At 41.8% G+C, this 20,453-nt stretch overlaps 1 protein-coding gene across 1 annotated transcript; it reads left to right on the top strand.

Moving 5' to 3' along the window:
• The first annotated feature begins 10,566 nt into the window (after positions 1-10,566).
• On the top strand, positions 10,567-12,447 carry LOC145632283 (uncharacterized). The gene is made up of 3 exons (XM_081684618.1): positions 10,567-11,008; positions 11,066-11,740; positions 11,858-12,447. Exons 1-3 carry the CDS (start codon positions 10,567-10,569, stop codon positions 12,445-12,447), a joined length of 1,707 nt encoding a protein of 568 aa, XP_081540744.1.
• The last annotated feature ends 8,006 nt before the right edge of the window (positions 12,448-20,453 follow it).

The raw sequence follows: 20,453 nt of genomic DNA, 5'->3' as shown, positions 1-20,453 counted from the left end.
ATGAGTTCCGACTGAGCTTTCAGATTTTTGCCAGCAGATGTCATGAACTGCTGTTGGTCAAGGTCGGGACATATAGTAGGCGCTACTCTAAACCCATTAATTGCACTACAAAAATCCTGGCTGCCGAGCAATTGAATTTGCAAGAGTCATTCATCAATTCTATTATTACCTGAGCTTGCTGCTGTGGTTCTTCTTTGCTGATCTAAGATCTGATCATAATGGCCAAAATTAGTTGTAGATGTTCAATGCTTGACGAGCCACTTCAGTCGCCCCATTATACTTTTAGTATGTATTTGACTCTGCGTATAGCCTAAGATCAGAATCGCTTAGTCAACTCTCCTTATTATGCTGAATGATTGACTTTTGAATCGTTCACAACTCTTTGCTTCCTTGGCTGCTAGACATCCTACGTACAATATAAGGCGGTTTTTTTTATTTTTTTTACCAACCTTATTGGTCAGATTGCAGCAATTTGATGTGGACTTGATGATGCTCTGGAAATAAGGAGTAATTCTGCCCACTCTCCCTCAAAAATGCATTGTAAAATTTATTTTGAGTGAGACTATGGCCAGAACGAAGAAGATAACTGAGATTGCGCTTAGGCTTTAGCTAAATTGATCTCGATGTCTGCTTGCTTCTAACACCCAGCTCTGAAAATGTCTCTTACGCATTTTATCGAACACCTACTATGCATAATCCATTTTCACATGTTTTGAGTATGTTTTTTATAGAACTTTCCCTTCTAAACATCCAGCTTGAATTTGCTTAATTGTAACTCACAGACAAAGAGTTATACTGCTAGCCAAATATAAAGGGTGTTGGGCCCGTATTATCACACGACCCATTACATCTAGGGCATCAATCCAAGACCAATAAGTCAGCAAGAATATGCAAAACGGCTTGATTGAAGTAAACAAGGAAAGCAGCATCATGCATATCAATCAAGGAGATACTTGCCAAAGATACACCTACAGAACAGGGAAGAAGATAAATCAAGAAGATCTTCCCCATTTCAAATATATTCTGAAGATATTTGTAAACCCTAGAGATCCCTAGGTATAAATAAGCATAATTAGACAATTTTAGCATTCATGTACACAGGCATACACTTAAATATACTCAAATTATTCTACTTTTATCTACGGAGCGGCATCCCTACTGAAGAAGGAGGCTTGTTCAGTATTGTGTCTCTGAACTCACCCTCTTTATATCATTAAATATTTATTGCTCACTTATTGCTTATTTATCGCTTTATCAATTGTTCTTAATTAATTTATATGCTTTTGGTAGTATGATTGTTATTACCCCTCAAACCTAGCAGATTCTCGTATGTCCTTATTGAGATTTGCCTAAACAATTTGGCGCCCACCGTGGGGCTAATAATCAATTAACTTACCAATTCGCCAAAAACAAGACAAACACCATGACTGGGCAACCAGTACCTTTTACCATTGCCAAAATTAATGAAGGAATGAACGCATTCCGCCAAACTTTAGACCAATAGAAAAGCCAAATTGAAACGCTGCTGGCCCAAAAGATCCAAACTGAAGCCAAACTCACCAGCCTTACCAAACAAAATGAAGCCCTTCGTAGCCAAATACAATCAGTTGCATCCAAAACCATTAACACCAGAAAGAACACCGAAGGCATAGCCATGCAGCTTGACTTGTCCGGAACCTTTCACACCCCTAACAGGGAAAAAGGATCTAACAATAGGGATGATACCCTGGATCTAGACTATTTGGATGCAGGAACCCCCAAGAAGGACAGTCAGGAAAGAGCCGAAGAGGGAAAAGTAGAAAAGATGGTCAAGGAATACCTCAAGACAATCGAGGCCAAAATAGCCAAAATCCCTGGAATACCGAAACCCATGGAAGAGGAAGCAGCAGATGGCTATATAGAATCCCCATTCTCAGAAGAGATCGCCATGGTAGAAGCCCCAAAGAGGTTCAGCACGCCCAATATGACTACGTACGATGGAACAACAGACCCTGATGAGCACGTGTCCCTCTACAAACAGAAGATGATAACAAGCTCAATCCCTAGAGACATCAGAGAGGCTATCATGTGCAAAGGCTTTGGAGCCACATTATCAGGTCCAGCTCTAACCTGGTTCATTAATTTAGATGATGGGACTATTCGATCTTTTGCAGGAATGGTAAACCTATTTAAGGTCCAATTTGCCAGCAGCAGGAAAATCGAAAAACAATCTTCAGATCTGTACCGCGTTGTGCAGAGGCATGGTGAATCCTTGATAGATTATCTTAACAGGTTCAACAGGGAGAAGATTGGAATACATAAGTGTGATGCTCCCACAACAATCGAAGCGTTCAGAAGAGGATTGCTAGACCATAGTGAGCTCTACAAGGAGTTGACTAAATATCCATGTACAACCTTTGAAGATGTGCAAGCCAAAGCTATGGCTCAAGTCAGATTTGAGGAAGATGCATATGCAAGAAAGACTCTCGAGCCAGATCGCCAATCAAGAAGGAACAACAGTTTTCCCAGAAGAGACCATCGATTCAAGCCGTATCAGCGTTCTCGCTTTGACGAGGGAACAGTCAAGGCTGTCGAAGAAGAATTTTCTATATGGAGGGAGGATCCTGAACTCCCACCTAAATTACATGAGTATTGCTTTAACGTTAACCCTGCAGGAGTAATTAGGACCCTAAATAAGATGGGAGATAATGTGCAATGGCCTAGAAGGAGTGATAGGCCTGGAGAGAAGAAAGATCCATCCAGATGGTGTGATTTCCATTCAGATATCGGTCACACTACTGACGAATGTGTCGCGCTCAGAAAGGAAGTCGCATACTTGCTGAAGAAAGGCTACCTCAAAGAGCTCCTGTCAGATAGATCTAAAGCTTCAGGGAAGGAGAGAGAGTCTAAGCAAGGAGGTCCTCCTCCTCCGCCTCCAATTGTCAAAACCATCTGTTTCATATCAGGAGGGTCAGAAGTATGCGGTTTAACGTATTCAGCAGCAAAGCGACATGCAAAGGAAAGTAACATGGATCAACCGGACAAGAGGGAGAAATCCAAGATAGACATCCCCATCATGTTTGAAGAAAGCGATGCAGTAGAAGGCCATCATGACGGTCTAGTGATTTCACTCCCAGTGGGAAACTGCATGATCAAACGGATCCTAGTTGACAATGGAAGCTCTGCAAATATCATCATGCTCGACACCCTGAAACACATGAACATAGATGAGAAGAACATCATCAACAAGTCAACAATGTTAGTGGGATTTAGTGGGGAAACCAAAAAGACGAGTGGAGAGATTACATTGGCAACATACGCAAAAGGGATCAACCTACAGGTCAAGTTCCTAGTGATTGATACTCTATCTTCGTACAATATGATTCTAGGCAGACCTTGGATACATGATATGAAAGTCATCCCTTCTACGTACCATCAAGTCATTAAGTTCCCTACTAGGTGGGTATTCAAGAAATCAGAGGAGATCCTAAGGAAGCTAAAGAGTGTTACAAGATAGCACTGAAAGCAACGTCGGCAGAAAAGAGTTCAGCATAGCAATCAGAGGGTCAGCTGGGCCAAGAAAAGTTGAGCATAGCAGAAGAACAGGAAGCTACAGAAGTCTAGTTGAACCCCAAACATCCAGATCAAAAAGTCAGAATAGGATCAGAGTTGAAGGCAGAACTCAGACAACAAGTTTACAACTTTCTAGACGAAGAGAAAGATGTATTCGCTTGGACCCATGAAGACATGAAAGGCATCTCTCCAGACGTAATTACTCACAAGTTGAATGTGGATCCAATGCATACACCAGTAAAACAGAAGAGAAGGAAATTTGCGCCAGAAAGGAATAAGATTATCAATGTGGAAATTCAAAACCTACTAAAGACTGGGAAGATCAGAGAGGTAAAGTACCCAGAATGGCTCGCCAATGTAGTGGTAGTCAGGAAGAAGAACGGAAGATGGCGAATCTGCATAGACTTTACAGACATCAACAAGGCGTGCCCAAAAGATCCGTTCCCTTTACCTCATATTGATGCCATGGTAGACGCCACAACAGGGCACGAGCTGCTATCCTTCATGGACGCCTACAGTGGTTACAACCAGATCCTCATGCACAAGGACGACCAGGAGAAAACCGCCTTCATCACCAGTTAAGGAATATACTGCTACAAGGTAATGCCTTTTGGATTGAAGAACGCAGGAGCAACATACCAGAGGTTGGTGAACAAGATGTTCGAAGAACAGATTGGGAACACAATGGAAGTCTACATAGATGACATGGAAGTTAAATCCAAAAAGGCAGAAGATCACGTCAAAGACCTTAGAGAAGCATTTGCCATCTTAAAGCAGTACGACATGAAGTTAAACCCCACAAAATGCACTTTTGGAGTACAGTCAGGAAAGTTCCTAGGATACATGGTCACACAAAGAGGAATAGAAGCCAGCCCAGATCAAGTCAAAGCCATCCTAGACCTAGAGCGACCAAAATCCAAGAAGGATGTACAAAGCTTAACAGGGAAAATTGCAGCATTGAACATGTTCATCTCAAAATCTTCAGATAAGAACAGAGCCTTTTACGAAGTACTGAAGAAGAATAAGGAATTCAAGTGGGAACAAGAGCACGACGAAGCATTCCAAAAACTGAAAGAATATTTAGCCAACCCGTTGATTCTCTCCAAACCCAAAGAAGGGGAGCCACTCCAGTTGTACCTCGCAGTGTCTGAAGGGACAGTCAGCGCAGTTCTCACAAGAGAGGAAGACAAAGAGCAGTTCCCAATCTACTACGTAAGCAAAACCTAACTCAGTGCAGAAACAAGGTACGCGTCATTAGAGAAAATCATTTTAGCCTTATTCATTGCTTCAGTAAAGCTACGCCCATACTTTGAAAGCCACTCCGTACGAGTACGAACCAACTATCCCATCAGAGCTATCATGAGAAAGCCAGAGATGTCAAGAAGGATGGAGAAATGGGCCTTACACTTGAGCAGATACGATATACAGTACGAACCCAGGACGGCAGTCAAATCACAAGCCTTGGCAGACTTCATAGCAGACTTCAGCCCTACCCTTGAAGAAGTAGCACAGAAGGAAGTACTGGCGCTACAAGAACCAAAAGCTACACAAAAATGGATACTCCATACAGATGGCGCAGCAAACATATGTGGAGTAGGCTTGGGAGTAGTACTGACATCACCCAAAGGAGACAAGATAGCACAGGCAATAAGGTGCAATTTCAAGGCTACCAATAATGAAGCTGAATATGAAGCACTAATCACAGGATTAACCGTTGCAAAGGACATGAAGATACAACATCTAGAGGTAATTTCAGACTCCTTGCTCATGGTAAACCAAATCAACGGAGAATATGCAGCAAAGGACGCCAGAATGATAGCCTACCTGGAAGTCGCAAAGAAGCTCATTAAAGAGTTCAAGGAATTCAAAATAGAACAAGCACCTAGAAACTTGAACACTGAAGCAGATGCCCTAGCAAACTTGGCATCAAACATCAACCAAGAGGAATTTGAAACTATCCCTCTAGTACACGTACTCTCTCCAGCCATAGAGAAAGAATCAACAACGAATGTCTACGAAGTTCAAACAGACCTTAAAGAAGGGGAAGACAACAGCTGGACAACGCCACTGAAAGAATACCTCTTGGGCAAGACAAAACCAACAGGGAAGGTAGCGGCTCAAGCGTTTGCTCAAAAAGCCTCCAAGTACTGTCTGATCAACAATGTACTCTTCAAGAAATCTGCAGCAGGACCTTTCTTACGATGCCTAAAAGAAAAAGAAGCTCAGCAGGTCTTACAATCCTTACACAGCGGAGAATGTGGAAATCATTCCAGAGGAAGGAACCTAGCCAACAGAGCACTCAGAATGGGATACTACTGGCCCAACATGAGAAAGGATGCAACAGAGTTCGCCAAGAAATGCCTAGAATGCCAAAAGCACGCACCCTTAACGCACAGGCCGTCAGAAGAGTTACATCCAACATTGACACCTTGGCCATTCATGAAGTGGGGAATGGATGTAGTAAAGCTACCTCCATCATCAGGACATAGAGTATACTTCTTAGCAATGACAGACTACTTTTCGAAATGGATCGAAGCACAAGCATACAAGGAAATCAAGGATAAGCATGTAATCTCGTTTATAAAAAGAAACATTCTGTGTAGATTCGGGGTACCAGCAGAGATCATTACAGACAATGGATCCCAGTTCATCAGCAATAAGACCACCAAGTTCTGTAAGGAATGGAACATCTCCCTTATCACATCTACACCTAGGTACCCACAAGCAAATGGACAGGCAGAATCAAGCAACAAAGTCCTTATAGGCAACATGAAGAAAAGGCTAGAAGGAGCCAAAGGGAAATGGGCAGACAAACTACCCAACATACTGTGGGCAGATAGAACAACTCCAAAAGGCGCTACAGGACACACTCCATTCTCGTTGGTGTACGGATGCGAAGCAGTGATCCCAACAGAGGTAGTAGTCCCCACAGCAAGGTATGGGTTAATGACTGAAGAAAGGAACCAAGCAGAATTAATTCACAGCCTAGACACAGTAGAAGAACTTAGAGAAGATGCACAAATGAGGATGGCAGCATACCAGCAACAAGTAGCAAGGTCTTTTAATAAGAATGTCAGAACAAAAGTTTTCAAACTAGGAGATTAGGTTCTCAGAAAGGTATACGAAAACACCAGGGAAGTAAACGCAGGGAAGCTAGCACCCAACTGGGAAGGACCCTACGAGATCACTAAGGTAGTAGGTAATGGAGCTTACAGACTCAGAAATGCAGAAGGGAAAGAGGTACAACGAAGCTGGAACGCAGCACACTTAAAGCTATATCATTTCTAAGGATCGAAGGTGCATAGTTATCATTTCAATTTTGTCTTTTTTTTACCAAAAACCAAAAAAAAAAAAAAAAAAGAAGAAAAACACAAAAATCTCCAACAGCCAAAATCAGCACGAAAGGTACTTCTCTCTACTCACTCTTTGTCAATTTGATTTTTGATCATCACGAGTACTGACTTTGGCATCGGAGGGCCGTTGGGGAAACCCACAGCCACCCCTCACTTTACTCTGTTTTGCAAGGAACATTACTTACACTGCTAGGCAAGAGCACAACAGACCATCGCATGCAAAGGCTAATCATCTTTGCAAGGAACAAACCAACTATCCTCGCAGAGCAAGCAAACACATGTAAGCAACACTACACTCATAATACAACTGTAATACAACTGTAATATAACTACAATACGATCATAAGACAACAATGATACAATAAGAAACATAAATACAGATTAACATAGCAAAAAAGGCAGAATCACTTAGTTGCAAAGCAGCAAAATAGACAAATTATCCAGCTACAAAAGTGTAGCACAAAGACAAGATAAAAATTATCCAACTGCACCAAGGCAGCAAAAACAATCATCCTCCAAAGTTAACAAATTTTTAAAGGTGACACAGCACCATTGAAGCTAATTCTCATCCATGTTGGCAACAGGGACCACTTCCTCGGCAGCAGGGTTCATACTCTCTAGGACATCCCTGACCTCGGTGTTGTGAGGAGAATTCAGTTCCTCATCAGCATAGCTCAGCAGCAATGTGCCAGGAGCAGCAGTCCCTGCAGGAAATGCAACCTCAAAAGCAGCCTTGTCAGCATCATAATCCCAAGCCTCATGTTTTCCCTCTTGAAATTCCTCCATTATTTCAAGACGAGCTTTCCCAAAGTAGTACGCTGCAGCATCAACAACCTCGTTCCCAGCCTCCTTCAAGGTCCTCTTCAGCCCATCACGTTCAGCAATGCATTCCCTGTGCCTAGCTCGTTCAGCCTTTAAAGCCTCAGTAGCAGCCTTGTACTTATCAGAAAGAGAATCACGTTCCTTCTTCATAGCCTCATACACTCGAGTAAACTGAGACACTTTGCCTAGCACGCCCAAGAAAGACTGCAGGCTCTGCAGAACACGGAATCAAGTAAGGAATGCACAATTCGGTTTTAACCATGTTTATTAAGTTTTTTTTTTTTTTTCGGAGTATACCATACCTGGAAAGACTGCACAGCAGCCTCTTGAGAAAGGTCAGCGAAAGTCTGCGAGGACTGGCGATCCTTGAAGGACGGAAAGAGTAAGGTGTCCACATGCGGAGCCAAAGAATCAAAAGAGAAATCAGCAGCATCAACATCAATAAGTACCCCCAGCTTTCTCTTAAGGCCAGTACGAGGTGGAGGCGGAGGAGCACCACTCTTTGGAGCCACCGTGTTAAGAGGAACAACTTCAGTGGTTTGAGAAGAAGAGCGATGCTTAAGGCGTCCCAAAAGGGAAGATGAGCTAAGGTTATGAGACCTTAGTGACCTCGAAGTATCTGCAAGGAACATGGCAGAATTCAAAAGGGAATACAGCAACGAGCATGACAAACGCATATACAACAAGGAACACGACAAATATACTCAGCAAAATACATAACCGCCTCAGTTTGGATAAACAAATTAAGAGTTAAGTAAATCTTCAACAAAAGCAGAACAAATTCACAACAGGACGCATCCACAAGGAACAACACAACAGAAACCACAAACAGAAAAGGAAAAAAGAAGAACATACCTTGAGACATAGTTGGGGCAACTTTCTGCTCGGAATCAGAATCATCCAAAGACTTGATCTGGATAACCGCCTCTGATTGCGTCAACTTGATGAAAGATCTCTCATCTACACTCAACTCGTACAACTTGTCTACCAAGGACGGAGATTGAGAACGCTGCTTCAATTTACTCACTGCAACCATCAAGCAAATAAGCCCAAATCAACAAAGAAGGGGAGCAGAACATAGGAGAATAAGAAAACAAAATACCTTCAGCCTCAACAGTGTCAATAAAAAAACCACAATCATCACCCAACGAGTCAATCCTCACAAAGAAGAACTTGTGATACCACTTCTTATCAAACGCCTTCTCCAAGTCAGTCACCAAAAGACCAACACCATCCTTCAAACGAAGACCAACCCGACCCTTACCACTGGTCCTAATAGTGTAAGGATAACACAAGTCCCTTACATCAAGCTCTATTCCCAATTTTGCACTTAGCAAATCCAAAATTCGAAAAACCCTCTAAGTTTGGGGCAATAACTAACAAGGTGAAACCCTAACCCTAGAAAGAAATTGACGAACAAGAGAAGAAAAAGGGAAAGTATGCCCAATTACAAAGGGATACTCGAAGAAACACACCCAACTAGGGGCAGTCCAATCAGCCCTCTCCCTAGAAGATGGGATTTTCACCACAACCCCATCAGGGAATCGCGCAATAGCAGCGATGTTCTAAACTTCCTCTTTCGTGATGGTAGAAGGATAGACATCATTAGCAGGGAAGACGTTCTGCGCCACCAAGTTAGGTTTTTTCACACCCTCATCCACCCCAGCAAACACCACTTTCACATGACCACCCATCTTAAAACAAAAAGAAAAACAACGAAGTAAAGAAACAGAGGAAACAGAGAAAGAAGAGAAAATACATGGTGAAAACCGAAATTGGGGCAAAGCAATGAAGTGATTAGACAAGAGCCTGCACACCCAATAAATACCAAAAAAGAAATAAACCGCCACGAACGGTTATCGAGGAAGTGTCCTTAAAACTGCCATCACGTTTCCTATTTTACTAATCGTTAAAGTAATTTCTGAAAAATTCAAAATCCTCCCAACGGCTTTTTAAGTAATTTTCACTTCCAAATACTTGAAAATAAAAATTAGAGGCAATTGTTGGGCCCGTATTATCACACGACCCATTACATCTAGGGCATCAATCCAAGACCAATAAGTCAGCAAGAATATGCAAAACGGCTTGATTGAAGTAAACAAGGAAAGCAGCATCATGCATATCAATCAAGGAGATACTTGCCAAAGATACACCTACAGAACAGGGAAAAAGATAAATCAAGAAGATCTTCCCCATTTCAAATATATTCTGAAGATATTTGTAAACCCTAGAGATCCCTAGGTATAAATAAGCATAATTAGACAATTTTAGCATTCATGTACACAGGCATACACTTAAATATACTCAAATTATTCTACTTTTATCTACGGAGCGGCATCCCTACTGAAGAAGGAGGCTTGTTCAGTATTGTGTCTCTAAACTCACCCTCTTTATATCATTGAATATTTATTGCTCACTTATTGCTTATTTATCGCTTTATCAATTGTTCTTAATTAATTTATATGCTTTTGGTAGTATGATTGTTATTACCGCTCAAACCTACCAGATTCTCGTATGTCCTTATTGAGATTTGCCTAAACTATTTGGCGCCCACCGTCGGGCTAATAATCAATTAACCTACCAATTCGCCAAAAACAAGACAAACACCATGACTGGGCAACCAGTACCTTTTACCATTGCCGAAATTAATGAAGGAATGAACGCATTCCGCGAAACTTTAGACCAGTAGAAAAGCCAAATTGAAACGCTGTTGGCCCAAAAGATCCAAACTGAACCCATACTCACCAGCCTTACCAAAAAAAATGAAGCCTTTCGTAGCCAAATACAATCAGTTGCATCCAAAACCATTAACACCAGAAAGAACAACGAAGGCATAGTCATGCAGCTTGACTTGTCCGGAACCTTTCACACCCCTAACAGGGAAAAAGGATCTAACAATAGGGATGATACCCTGGATCTAGACTCTTTGGATGCAGGAACCCCCAAGAAGGACAGTCAGGAAAGAGCCAAAGAGGGAAAAGTAGAAAAGATGGTCAAGGAATACCTCAAGACAATCGAGGCCAAAATAGCCAAAATCCTTGGAATGCCGAAACCCATGGAAGAGGAAGCAGCAGATGGCTATATAGAATCCCCATTCTCAGAAGAGATCGCCATGGTAGAAGTCCCAAAGAGGTTCAACACGCCCAATATGACTATGTACGATGGAACAACAGACCCTGATGAGCACGTGTCCCTCTACAAACAGAAGATGATGACAAGCTCAATCCTTAGAGACATCAGAGAGGCTATCATGTGCAAAGGCTTTGGAGCCACATTATCAGGTCCAGCTCTAACCTGGTTCATTAATTTAGATAATGGAACTATTCGATCTTTTGCAGGAATGGTAAACCTATTTAAGGTCCAATTTGCCAGCAGCAGGAAAATCGAAAAACAATCTTCAGATCTGTACCGCGTTGTGCAGAGGCATGGTGAATCCTTGATAGATTATCTTAACAGGTTCAACAGGGAGAAGATTGGAATACATAAGTGTGATGCTCCCACAACAATCGAAGCGTTCAGAAGAGGATTGCTAGACCATAGTGAGCTCTACAAGGAGTTGACTAAATATCCCTGTACAACCTTTGAAGATGTGCAAGCCAAAGCTATGGCTCAAGTCAGATTTGAGGAAGATGCATATGCAAGAAAGACTCCCGAGCCAGATCGCCAATCAAGAAGGAACAACAGTTTTCCCAGAAGAGACCATCGATTCAAGCCGTATCAGCGTTCTCGCTTTGACGAGGGAACGGTCAATGCTGTCGAAGAAGAATTTTCTATATGGAGGGAGGATCCTGAACTCCCACCTAAATTACATGAGTATTGCTTTAACGTTAACCGTGCAGGAGTAATTAGGACCCTAAATAAGATGGGAGATAATGTGCAATGGCCCAGAAGGAGTGATAGGCCTGGAGAGAAGAAAGATCCATCCAGATGGTGTGATTTCCATTCAGACATCGGTCACACTACTGACGAATGTGTCGCGCTCAGAAAGGAAGTCGCATACTTGCTGAAGAAAGGCTACCTCAAAGAGCTCCTGTCAGATAGATCTAAAGCTTCAGGGAAGGAGAGAGAGTCTAAGCAAGGAGGTCCTCCTCCTCCGCCTCCAATTGTCAAAACCATCTGTTTCATATCAGGAGGGTTAGAAGTATGCGGTTTAACGTATTCAGCAGCAAAGCGACATACAAAGGAAAGTAACAAGGATCAACCGGACAAGAGGGAGAAATCCAAGATAGACATCCCCATCATGTTTGAAGAAAGCGATGCAGTAGAAGGCCATCATGACGGTCTAGTGATTTCACTCCCAGTGGGAAACTGCATGATCAAACGGATCCTAGTTGACAATGGAAGCTCTGCAAATATCATCATGCTCGACACCCTGAAACACATGAACATAGATGAGAAGAACATCATCAACAAGTCAACAATGTTAGTGGGATTCAGTGGGGAAACCAAAAAGACGAGTGAAGAGATTAAATTGGCAACATACGCAAAAGGGATCAACCTACAGGTCAAGTTCCTAGTGATTGATACTTCATCTTCGTACAATATGATTCTAGGAAGACCTTGGATACATGATATGAAAGCCATCCCTTCTACGTACCATCAAGTCATTAAGTTCCTTACTAGGTGGGGTATTCAAGAAATCAGAGGAGATCCTAAGGAAGCTAAAGAGTGTTACAAGATAGCAATGAAAGCAACGTCGGTAGAAAAGAGTTCAGCATAGCAATCAGAGGGTCAGCTGGGCCAAGAAAAGTTGAGCGTAGCAGAAGAACGGGAAGCTACAGAAGTCCAGTTGAACCCCAAACATCCAGATCAAAAAGTCAGAATAGGATCAGAGTTGAAGGCAGAACTCAGACAACAAGTTTACAACTTTCTAGACGAAGAGAAAGATGTATTCGCTTGGACCCATGAAGACATGAAAGGCATCTCTCCAGACGTAATTACTCACAAGTTGAATGTGGATCCAATGCATACACCAGTAAAACAGAAGAGAAGGAAATTTGCGCCAGAAAGGAATAAGATTATCAATGAGGAAATTCAAAACCTACTAAAGACTGGGAAGATCAGAGAGGTAAAGTACCCAGAATTGCTCGCCAATGTAGTGGTAGTCAGGAAGAAGAACGGAAAATGGCGAATCTGCATAGACTTTACAGACATCAACAAGGCGTGCCCAAAAGATCCGTTCCCTTTACCTCATATTGATGCCATGGTAGACGCCACAGCAGGGCACGAGCTGCTATCCTTCATGGACGCCTACAGTGGTTACAACCAGATCCTCATGCACAAGGACGACCAGGAGAAAACCGCCTTCATCACCAGTCAAGGAATATACTGCTACAAGGTAATGCCTTTTGGATTGAAGAACGTAGGAGCAACATACCAGAGGTTGGTGAACAAGATGTTCGAAGAACAGATTGGGAACACAATGGAAGTCTACATAGATGACATGGAAGTTAAGTCCAAAAAGGCAGAAGATCACGTCAAAGACCTTAGAGAAGCATTTGCCATCTTAAAGCAGTACGACATGAAGTTAAACCCCACAAAATGCACTTTTGGAGTACAGTCAGGAAAGTTCCTAAGATACATGGTCACACAAAGAGGAATAGAAGCCAGCCCAGATCAAGTCAAAGCCATCCTAAACCTAGAGCGACCAAAATCCAAGAAGGATGTACAAAGCTTAACAGGGAAAATTGCAGCATTGAACATGTTCATCTCAAAATCTTCAGACAAGAACAGAGCCTTTTACGAAGTACTGAAGAAGAATAAGGAATTCAAGTGGGAACAAGAGCACGACGAAGCATTCTAGAAACTGAAAGAATATTTAGCCAACCCGTTGATTCTCTCCAAACCCAAAGAAGGGGAGCTACTCCAGTTGTACCTCGCAGTGTCTGAAGAGACAGTCAGCGCAGTTCTCACAAGAGAGGAAGACAAAGAGCAGTTCCCAATCTACTACGTAAGCAAAACCTTACTCAGTGCAGAAACAAGGTACGCGTCATTAGAGAAAATCATTTTAGCCTTATTAATTGCTTCAGTAAAGCTACGCCCATACTTTGAAAGCCACTCCATACGAGTACGAACCAACTATCCCATCAGAGCTATCATGAGAAAGCCAGAGATGTCAGGAAGGATGGAGAAATGGGCCTTACACTTGAGCAGATACAATATATAGTACGAACCCAGGACGGCAGTCAAATCACAAGCCTTGGTAGACTTCATAGCAGACTTCAGCCCTACCCTTGAAGAAGTAGCACATAAGGAAGTACTGGCGCTACAAGAACCAAAAGCTACACAAAAATGGATACTCCATACAGATGGCGCAGCAAACATATGTGGAGTAGGCTTGGGAGTAGTACTGACATCACCCAAAGGAGACAAGATAGCACAGGCAATAAGGTGCAATTTCAAGGCTACCAATAATGAAGCTGAATATGAAGCACTAATCACAGGATTAACCGTTGCAAAGGACATGAAGATACAACATCTAGAGGTAATTTCAGACTCCTTGCTCATGGTAAACCAAATCAACGGAGAATATGCAGCAAAGGACGCCAGAATGATAGCCTACCTGGAAGTCGCAAAGAAGCTCATTAAAGAGTTCAAGGAATTCAAAATAGAACAAGTACCCAGAAACTTGAACACTGAAGCAGACGCCCTAGCAAACTTGGGATCAAACATCAACCCAAAGGAATTTGAAACTATCCCTCTAGTGCACGTACTCTCTCCAGCTATAGAGAAAGAATCAACAACGAATGTCTACGAAGTTCAAACAGACCTTAAAGAAGGGGAAGACAACAGCTGGACAACGCCACTGAAAGAATATCTCTTGGGCAAGAGAAAACCAACAGGGAAGGTAGCGGCTCAAGCGTTTGCTTAGAAAGCCTCCAAGTACTGTCTGATCAGCAATGTACTCTTAAAGAAATCTACAGCAGGACCTTTCTTACGATGCCTAGAAGAAAAAGAAGCTCAGCAGGTCTTACAATCCTTACACAGCGGAGAATGTGGAAATCATTCCGGAGGAAGGAACCTAGCCAACAGAGCACTCAGAATGGGATACTACTGGCCCAACATGAGAAAGGATGCAACTGAGTTCGCCAAGAAATGCCTAGCATGCCAAAAGCACGCACCCTTAACGCACAGGCCGTGAGAAGAGTTACATCCAACATTGACACCTTGGCCATTCATGAAGTGGGGAATGGATGTAGTAAAGCTACCTCCATCATCAGGACATACAGTATACTTCCTAGCAATGACAGACTACTTTTCGAAATGGATCGAAGCACAAGCATACAAGGAAATCAAGGATAAGCATGTAATCTCGTTTATAAAAAGAAACATTCTGTGTAGATTCGGGGTACCAGCAGAGATCATTACAGACAATGGATCCCAGTTCATCAGCAATAAGACCACCAAGTTCTGTAAGGAATGGAACATCTCCCTTATCACATCTACACCTAGGTACCCACAAGCAAATGGACAGGCAGAATCAAGCAACAAAGTCCTTATAGGCAACATGAAGAAAAGGCTAGAAGGAGCCAAAGGGAAATGGGCAGACGAACTACCCAACATACTGTGGGCAGATAGAACAACTCCAAAAGGCGCTACAGGACACACTCCATTCTCGTTGATGTATGGATGCGAAGCAGTGATCCCAACAGAGGTAGAAGTCCCCACAACAAGGTATAGGTTAATGACTGAAGAAAGGAACCAAGCAGAATTAATTCACAGCCTAGACACAGTAGAAGAACTTAGAGAAGATGCACAAATGAGGATGGCAGCATACCAGCAACAAGCAGCAAGGTCTTTTAATAAGAATGTCAGAACAAAAGTTTTCAAACTAGGAGATTAGGTTCTCAGAAAGGTATACGAAAACACCAGGGAAGTAAACGCAGGGAAGCTAGCACCCAACTGGGAAGGACCCTACGAGATCACTAAGGTAGTAGGTAATGGAGCTTACAGACTCAGAAATGCAGAAGGGAAAGAGGTACAACGAAGCTGGAACGCAGCACACTTAAAGCTATATCATTTCTAAGGATCGAAGGTGCATAGTTATCATTTCAATTTTGTCTTTTTTTTACCAAAAACCAAAAAAAAAAAAAAAAAAAAAAGAAGAAAAACACAAAAATCTCCAACAGCCAAAATCAGCACGAAAGGTACTTCTCTCTACTCACTCTTTGTCAATTTGATTTATGATCATCACGAGTACTGACTTTGGCATCGGAGGGCCGTTGGGGAAACCCACAACCACCCCTCACTTTACTCTGTTTTGCAAGGAACATTACTTACACTGCTAGGCAAGAGCACAACAGACCATCGCAGAGCAAAGGCTAATCATCTTTGCAAGGAACAAACCAACTATCCTCGCAGAGCAAGCAAACACATGTAAGCAACACTACACTCATAATACAACTGTAATACAACTGTAATATAACTACAATACGATCATAAGACAACAATGATACAATAAGAAACATAAATACAGATTAACATAGCAAAAAAGGCAGAATCACTTAGTTGCAAAGCAGCAAAATAGACAAATTATCCAGCTACAAAAGTGTAGCACAAAGACAAGATAAAAATTATCCAACTGCACCAAGGCAGCAAAAACAATCATCCTCCAAAGTTAACAAATTTTTAAAGGTGACACAGCACCATTGAAGCTAATTCTCATCCATGTTGGCAACAGGGACCACTTCCTCGGCAGCAGGGTTCATACTCTCTGGGACATCCCTGACCTCGGTGTTGTGAGGAGAATTCACTTCCTCATCAGCATAGCTCAACAGCAATGTGCCAGGAGCAGCAATCCCTGCAGGAAATGCAACCTCAAAAGCAGCCTTGTCAGCATCATAATCCCAAGCCTCATGTTTTCCCTCTTGAAATTCCTCCATTATTTCAAGACGAGCTTTCCCAAAGTAGTACGCTGCAGCATCAACAACCTCGTTCCCAGCCTCCTTCAAGGTCCTCTTCAGCCCATCACGTTCAGCAATGCATTCCCTGTGCCTAGCTCGTTCAGCCTTTAGAGCCTCAGTAGCAGCCTTGTACTTATCAGAAAGAGAATCACGTTCCTTCTTCGTAGCCTCATACACTCGAGTAAACTGAGACACTTTGCCCAGCACGCCCAAGAAAGACTGCAGGCACTGCAGAACACGGAATCAAGTAAGGAATGCACAATTCGGTTTTAACCATGTTTATTAAGTTTTTATTTTTTTTTTCGGAGTATACCATACCTGGAAAGACTGCACAGCAGCCTTTTGAGAAAGGTCAGCGAAAGTCTGCGAGGACTGGCGATCCTTGAAGGACGGAAAGAGTAAGGTGTCCACATGCGGAGCCAAAGAATCAATAGAGAAATCAGCAGCATCAACATCAATAAGTACCCCCAGCTTCCTCTTAAGGCCAGTACGAGGTGGAGGCGGAGGAGCACCACTCTTTGGAGCCACCGTGTTAAGAGGAACAACTTCAGTGGTTTGAGAAGAAGAGCGATACTTAAGGCGTCCCAAAAGGGAAGATGAGCTAAGGTCATGAGACCTTAGTGACCTCGAAGTATCTGCAAGGAACATGGCAGAATTCAAAAGGGAATATAACAACGAGCATGACAAACGCATATACAACAAGGAACACGACAAATATACTCAGCAAAATACATAACCGCCTCAGAAAGGATAAACAAATTAAGAGCTAAGTAAATCTTCAACAAAAGCAGAACAAATTCACAACAGGACGCATCCACAAGGAACAACACAACAGAAACCACAAACAGAAAAGGAAAAAAGAAGAACATACCTTGAGACATAGTTGGGGTAACTTTCTGCTCAGAATCAGAATCGTCCAAAGACTTGATCTAGATAACCGCCTCTGATTGCGTCAACCTGATGAAAGATCTCTCATCTACACTCAACTCGTACAACTTGTCTACCAAGGACGGAGATTGAGAACGCTGCTTCAATTTACTCACTGCAACCATCAAGCAAATAAGCCCAAATCAACAAAGAAGGGGAGCAGAACATAGGAGAATAAGAAAACAAAATACCTTCAGCCTCAGCAGTGTCAATAAAAAAACCACAATCATCACCCAACGAGTCAATCCTCACAAAGAAGAACTTGTGATACCACTTCTTATCAAACGCCTTCTCCAAGTCAGTCACCAAAAGACCAACACCATCCTTCAAACGAAGACCAACCCGACCCTTACCACTAGTCCTAATAGTGTAAGGATAACACAAGTCCCTTACATCAAGCTCTATACCCAATTTTGCACTTAGCAAATCCAAAATTCGCAAAACCCTCTAAGTTTGGGGCAATAACTAACAAGGTGAAACCCTAACCCTAGAAAGAAATTGACGAACAAGAGCAGAAAAAGGGAAAGTATGCCCAATTACAAAGGGATACTCGAAGAAACACACCCAACCAGGGGCAGTCCAATCAGCCCTCTCCCTAGAAGATGGGATTTTCACCACAACCCCATCAGGGAATCGCGCAATAGCAGCGATGTTCTGAACTTCCTTTTTCGTGATGGTAGAAGGATAGACATCATTAGCAGGGAAGACGTTCTGCGCCACCAAGTTAGGCTTTTTCACACCCTCATCCACCCCAGCAAACACCACTTTCACATGACCACCCATCTTAAAACAAAAAGAAAAACAACGAAGTAAAGAAACAGAGGAAACAGAGAAAGAAGAGAAAATACATGGTGAAAACCGAAATTGGGGCAAAGCAATGAAGTGATTAGACAAGAGCCTGCACAACCAATAAATACCAGAAAAGAAATAAACCGCCACGAACGGTTATCGAGGAAGTGTCCTTAAAACAGCCATCACGTTTCCTATTTTACTAATCGTTGAAGTAATTTCTGAAAAATTCAAAATCCTCCTAACGGCTTTTTAAGTAATTTTCACTTCCAAATACTTGAAAATAAAAATTAGAGGCAATTGTTGGGCCCGTATTATCACACGACCCATTACATCTAGGGCATCAATCCAAGACCAATAAGTCAGCAAGAATATGCAAAACGGCTTGATTGAAGTAAACAAGGAAAGCAACATCATGCATATCAATCAAGGAGATACTTGCCAAAGATACACCTACAGAACAGGGAAGAAGATAAATCAAGAAGATCTTCCCAATTTCAAATATATTCTGAAGATATTTGTAAACCCTAGAGATCCCTAGGTATAAATAAGCATAATTAGACAATTTTAGCATTCATGTACACAGGCATACACTTAAATATACTCAAATTATTCTACTTTTATCTACGGAGCGGCATCCCTACTGAAGAAGGAGGCTTGTCCTTACTCAGTATTGTGTCTCTGAACTCACCCTCTTTATATCATTGAATATTTATTGCTCACTTCTTGCTTATTTATCTCTTTATCAATTGTTCTTAATTAATCTATATGCTTTTGGTAGTATGATTGTTATTACCCCTCAAACCTAGCAGATTCTTGTATGTCCTTATTGAGATTTGCCTAAACAAAGGGGAACAAAATCAACATGTCCAACATTGAAGACATTCATTGTTGTATATTTGGAGTAACACTCGAAATACACAAGGGATAAACCAAGGGATAGTTAAGGCTAAAGAACCAAAGGCTTCTTAGATATAGTCACACCACTAAGAAATTGTTTGGGTTCCTAAGATCACAAGCCAACTAGTAGCCTAAACTAGCTAACTAAGCAAAGGAAACGAAATTCCAAATCCAAGAATTTCAGGTTTTGTTTCTAATCCACGAAACGAAAGTTTTTTTGTTTGAATAATCTGATTTTTTCATTCACATTTGCTTGCTATTTATAGTAAACAAGCATCCTTAAGTACAAGCTAACTTAAGTGGCTGTTCAGCTCACTTGTTACACGCCAAAGCTAAAGCTAAGTACAAATCAGCTTTTTGTTGTCTAGATACATTAATAAAAGAAGCCTTATTTAACTAGATACATCAAAGAGAAAATGGTGGTTTATAACCTCCAAATTAAGGCTGAAAAAAAATCAGAATTAAGAGAGTGTAACTCCCCTTGATTCACGCCCATCCAAGCAGCAAGTTGGAGATGTATTTCCTCCAATATTCACGCCCAAATTCAAACAGCAAAGAAGTGTAACTCCTCCTTGGTTCAAGCCTTGAAATTAGCTTGAATGTATGTGGACAAGGGTGTACTTGGACGCCCTTTAGTTGCTCCCAAAGCTGACTGAATTAAACAGCCAATTGAAGGCTGAAATTAAGGCTTAAGATGCTCCAATGTTGACTGATATCAACGACCACTTGAAGGCTGGAGTTAAGGCTTGTAATGGCTGGTAATTCTTCTTTGAAAAATGATCGTAACTCCCAAGTCAAAGCTTTGAAATTCCTTGTAAAAGAATTTTGGATTCCAAGCTTAAATGGCTGCCATTTTGATGTATCTTTGCACTTGTACTTTTGTGTGAATGTGACAATATTTTTTGAACTAAAATCAGCTAAAAATAACTAAGCAAAATATAACTAATTTGCAAACTTAAAATGACTAAAGTTTACAATTTATTCAAAGCATAAAAAGAACTAAAATAAACTAGTTAATAAGAACAACTAGAAATTCAAGGGATTGAATATCTTGCTGCCCATGGATAGAAGGCATAGCACCAATACATGATGCTACATCTTGAACCAAAGAAATGTCCATAACCAAGTTGTTAGGCTTGGCTACAACATTCATGCAATTCTACAGCCCACAATTTTTTATCATGTAACTTCACAAATACGCACGCTT

This window comes from Chenopodium album, chromosome 1, assembly GCF_948465745.1.
Source record: "Chenopodium album chromosome 1, dcCheAlbu1.1, whole genome shotgun sequence".
In the NCBI taxonomy this organism is placed as follows: Eukaryota; Viridiplantae; Streptophyta; class Magnoliopsida; order Caryophyllales; family Amaranthaceae; genus Chenopodium; species Chenopodium album.
Note: the sequence above shows the minus strand (reverse complement) of the source record. Positions and strands in the feature narration are given on the sequence as shown.

Bases quoted from the DNA above. Each gene is read 5' to 3' on its own strand.
- LOC145632283 (XM_081684618.1), top strand. From the start codon at position 10,567: ATGCAGCTTGACTTGTCCGGAACCTTTCACACCCCTAACAGGGAAAAA. The intron at 11,009-11,065 runs GTCCAGCTCTAA...GATCTTTTGCAG, and splicing joins CTTTGGAGCCACATTATCAG to GAATGGTAAACCTATTTAAG. The intron at 11,741-11,857 runs GCTACCTCAAAG...GTTTCATATCAG, and splicing joins CGCATACTTGCTGAAGAAAG to GAGGGTTAGAAGTATGCGGT.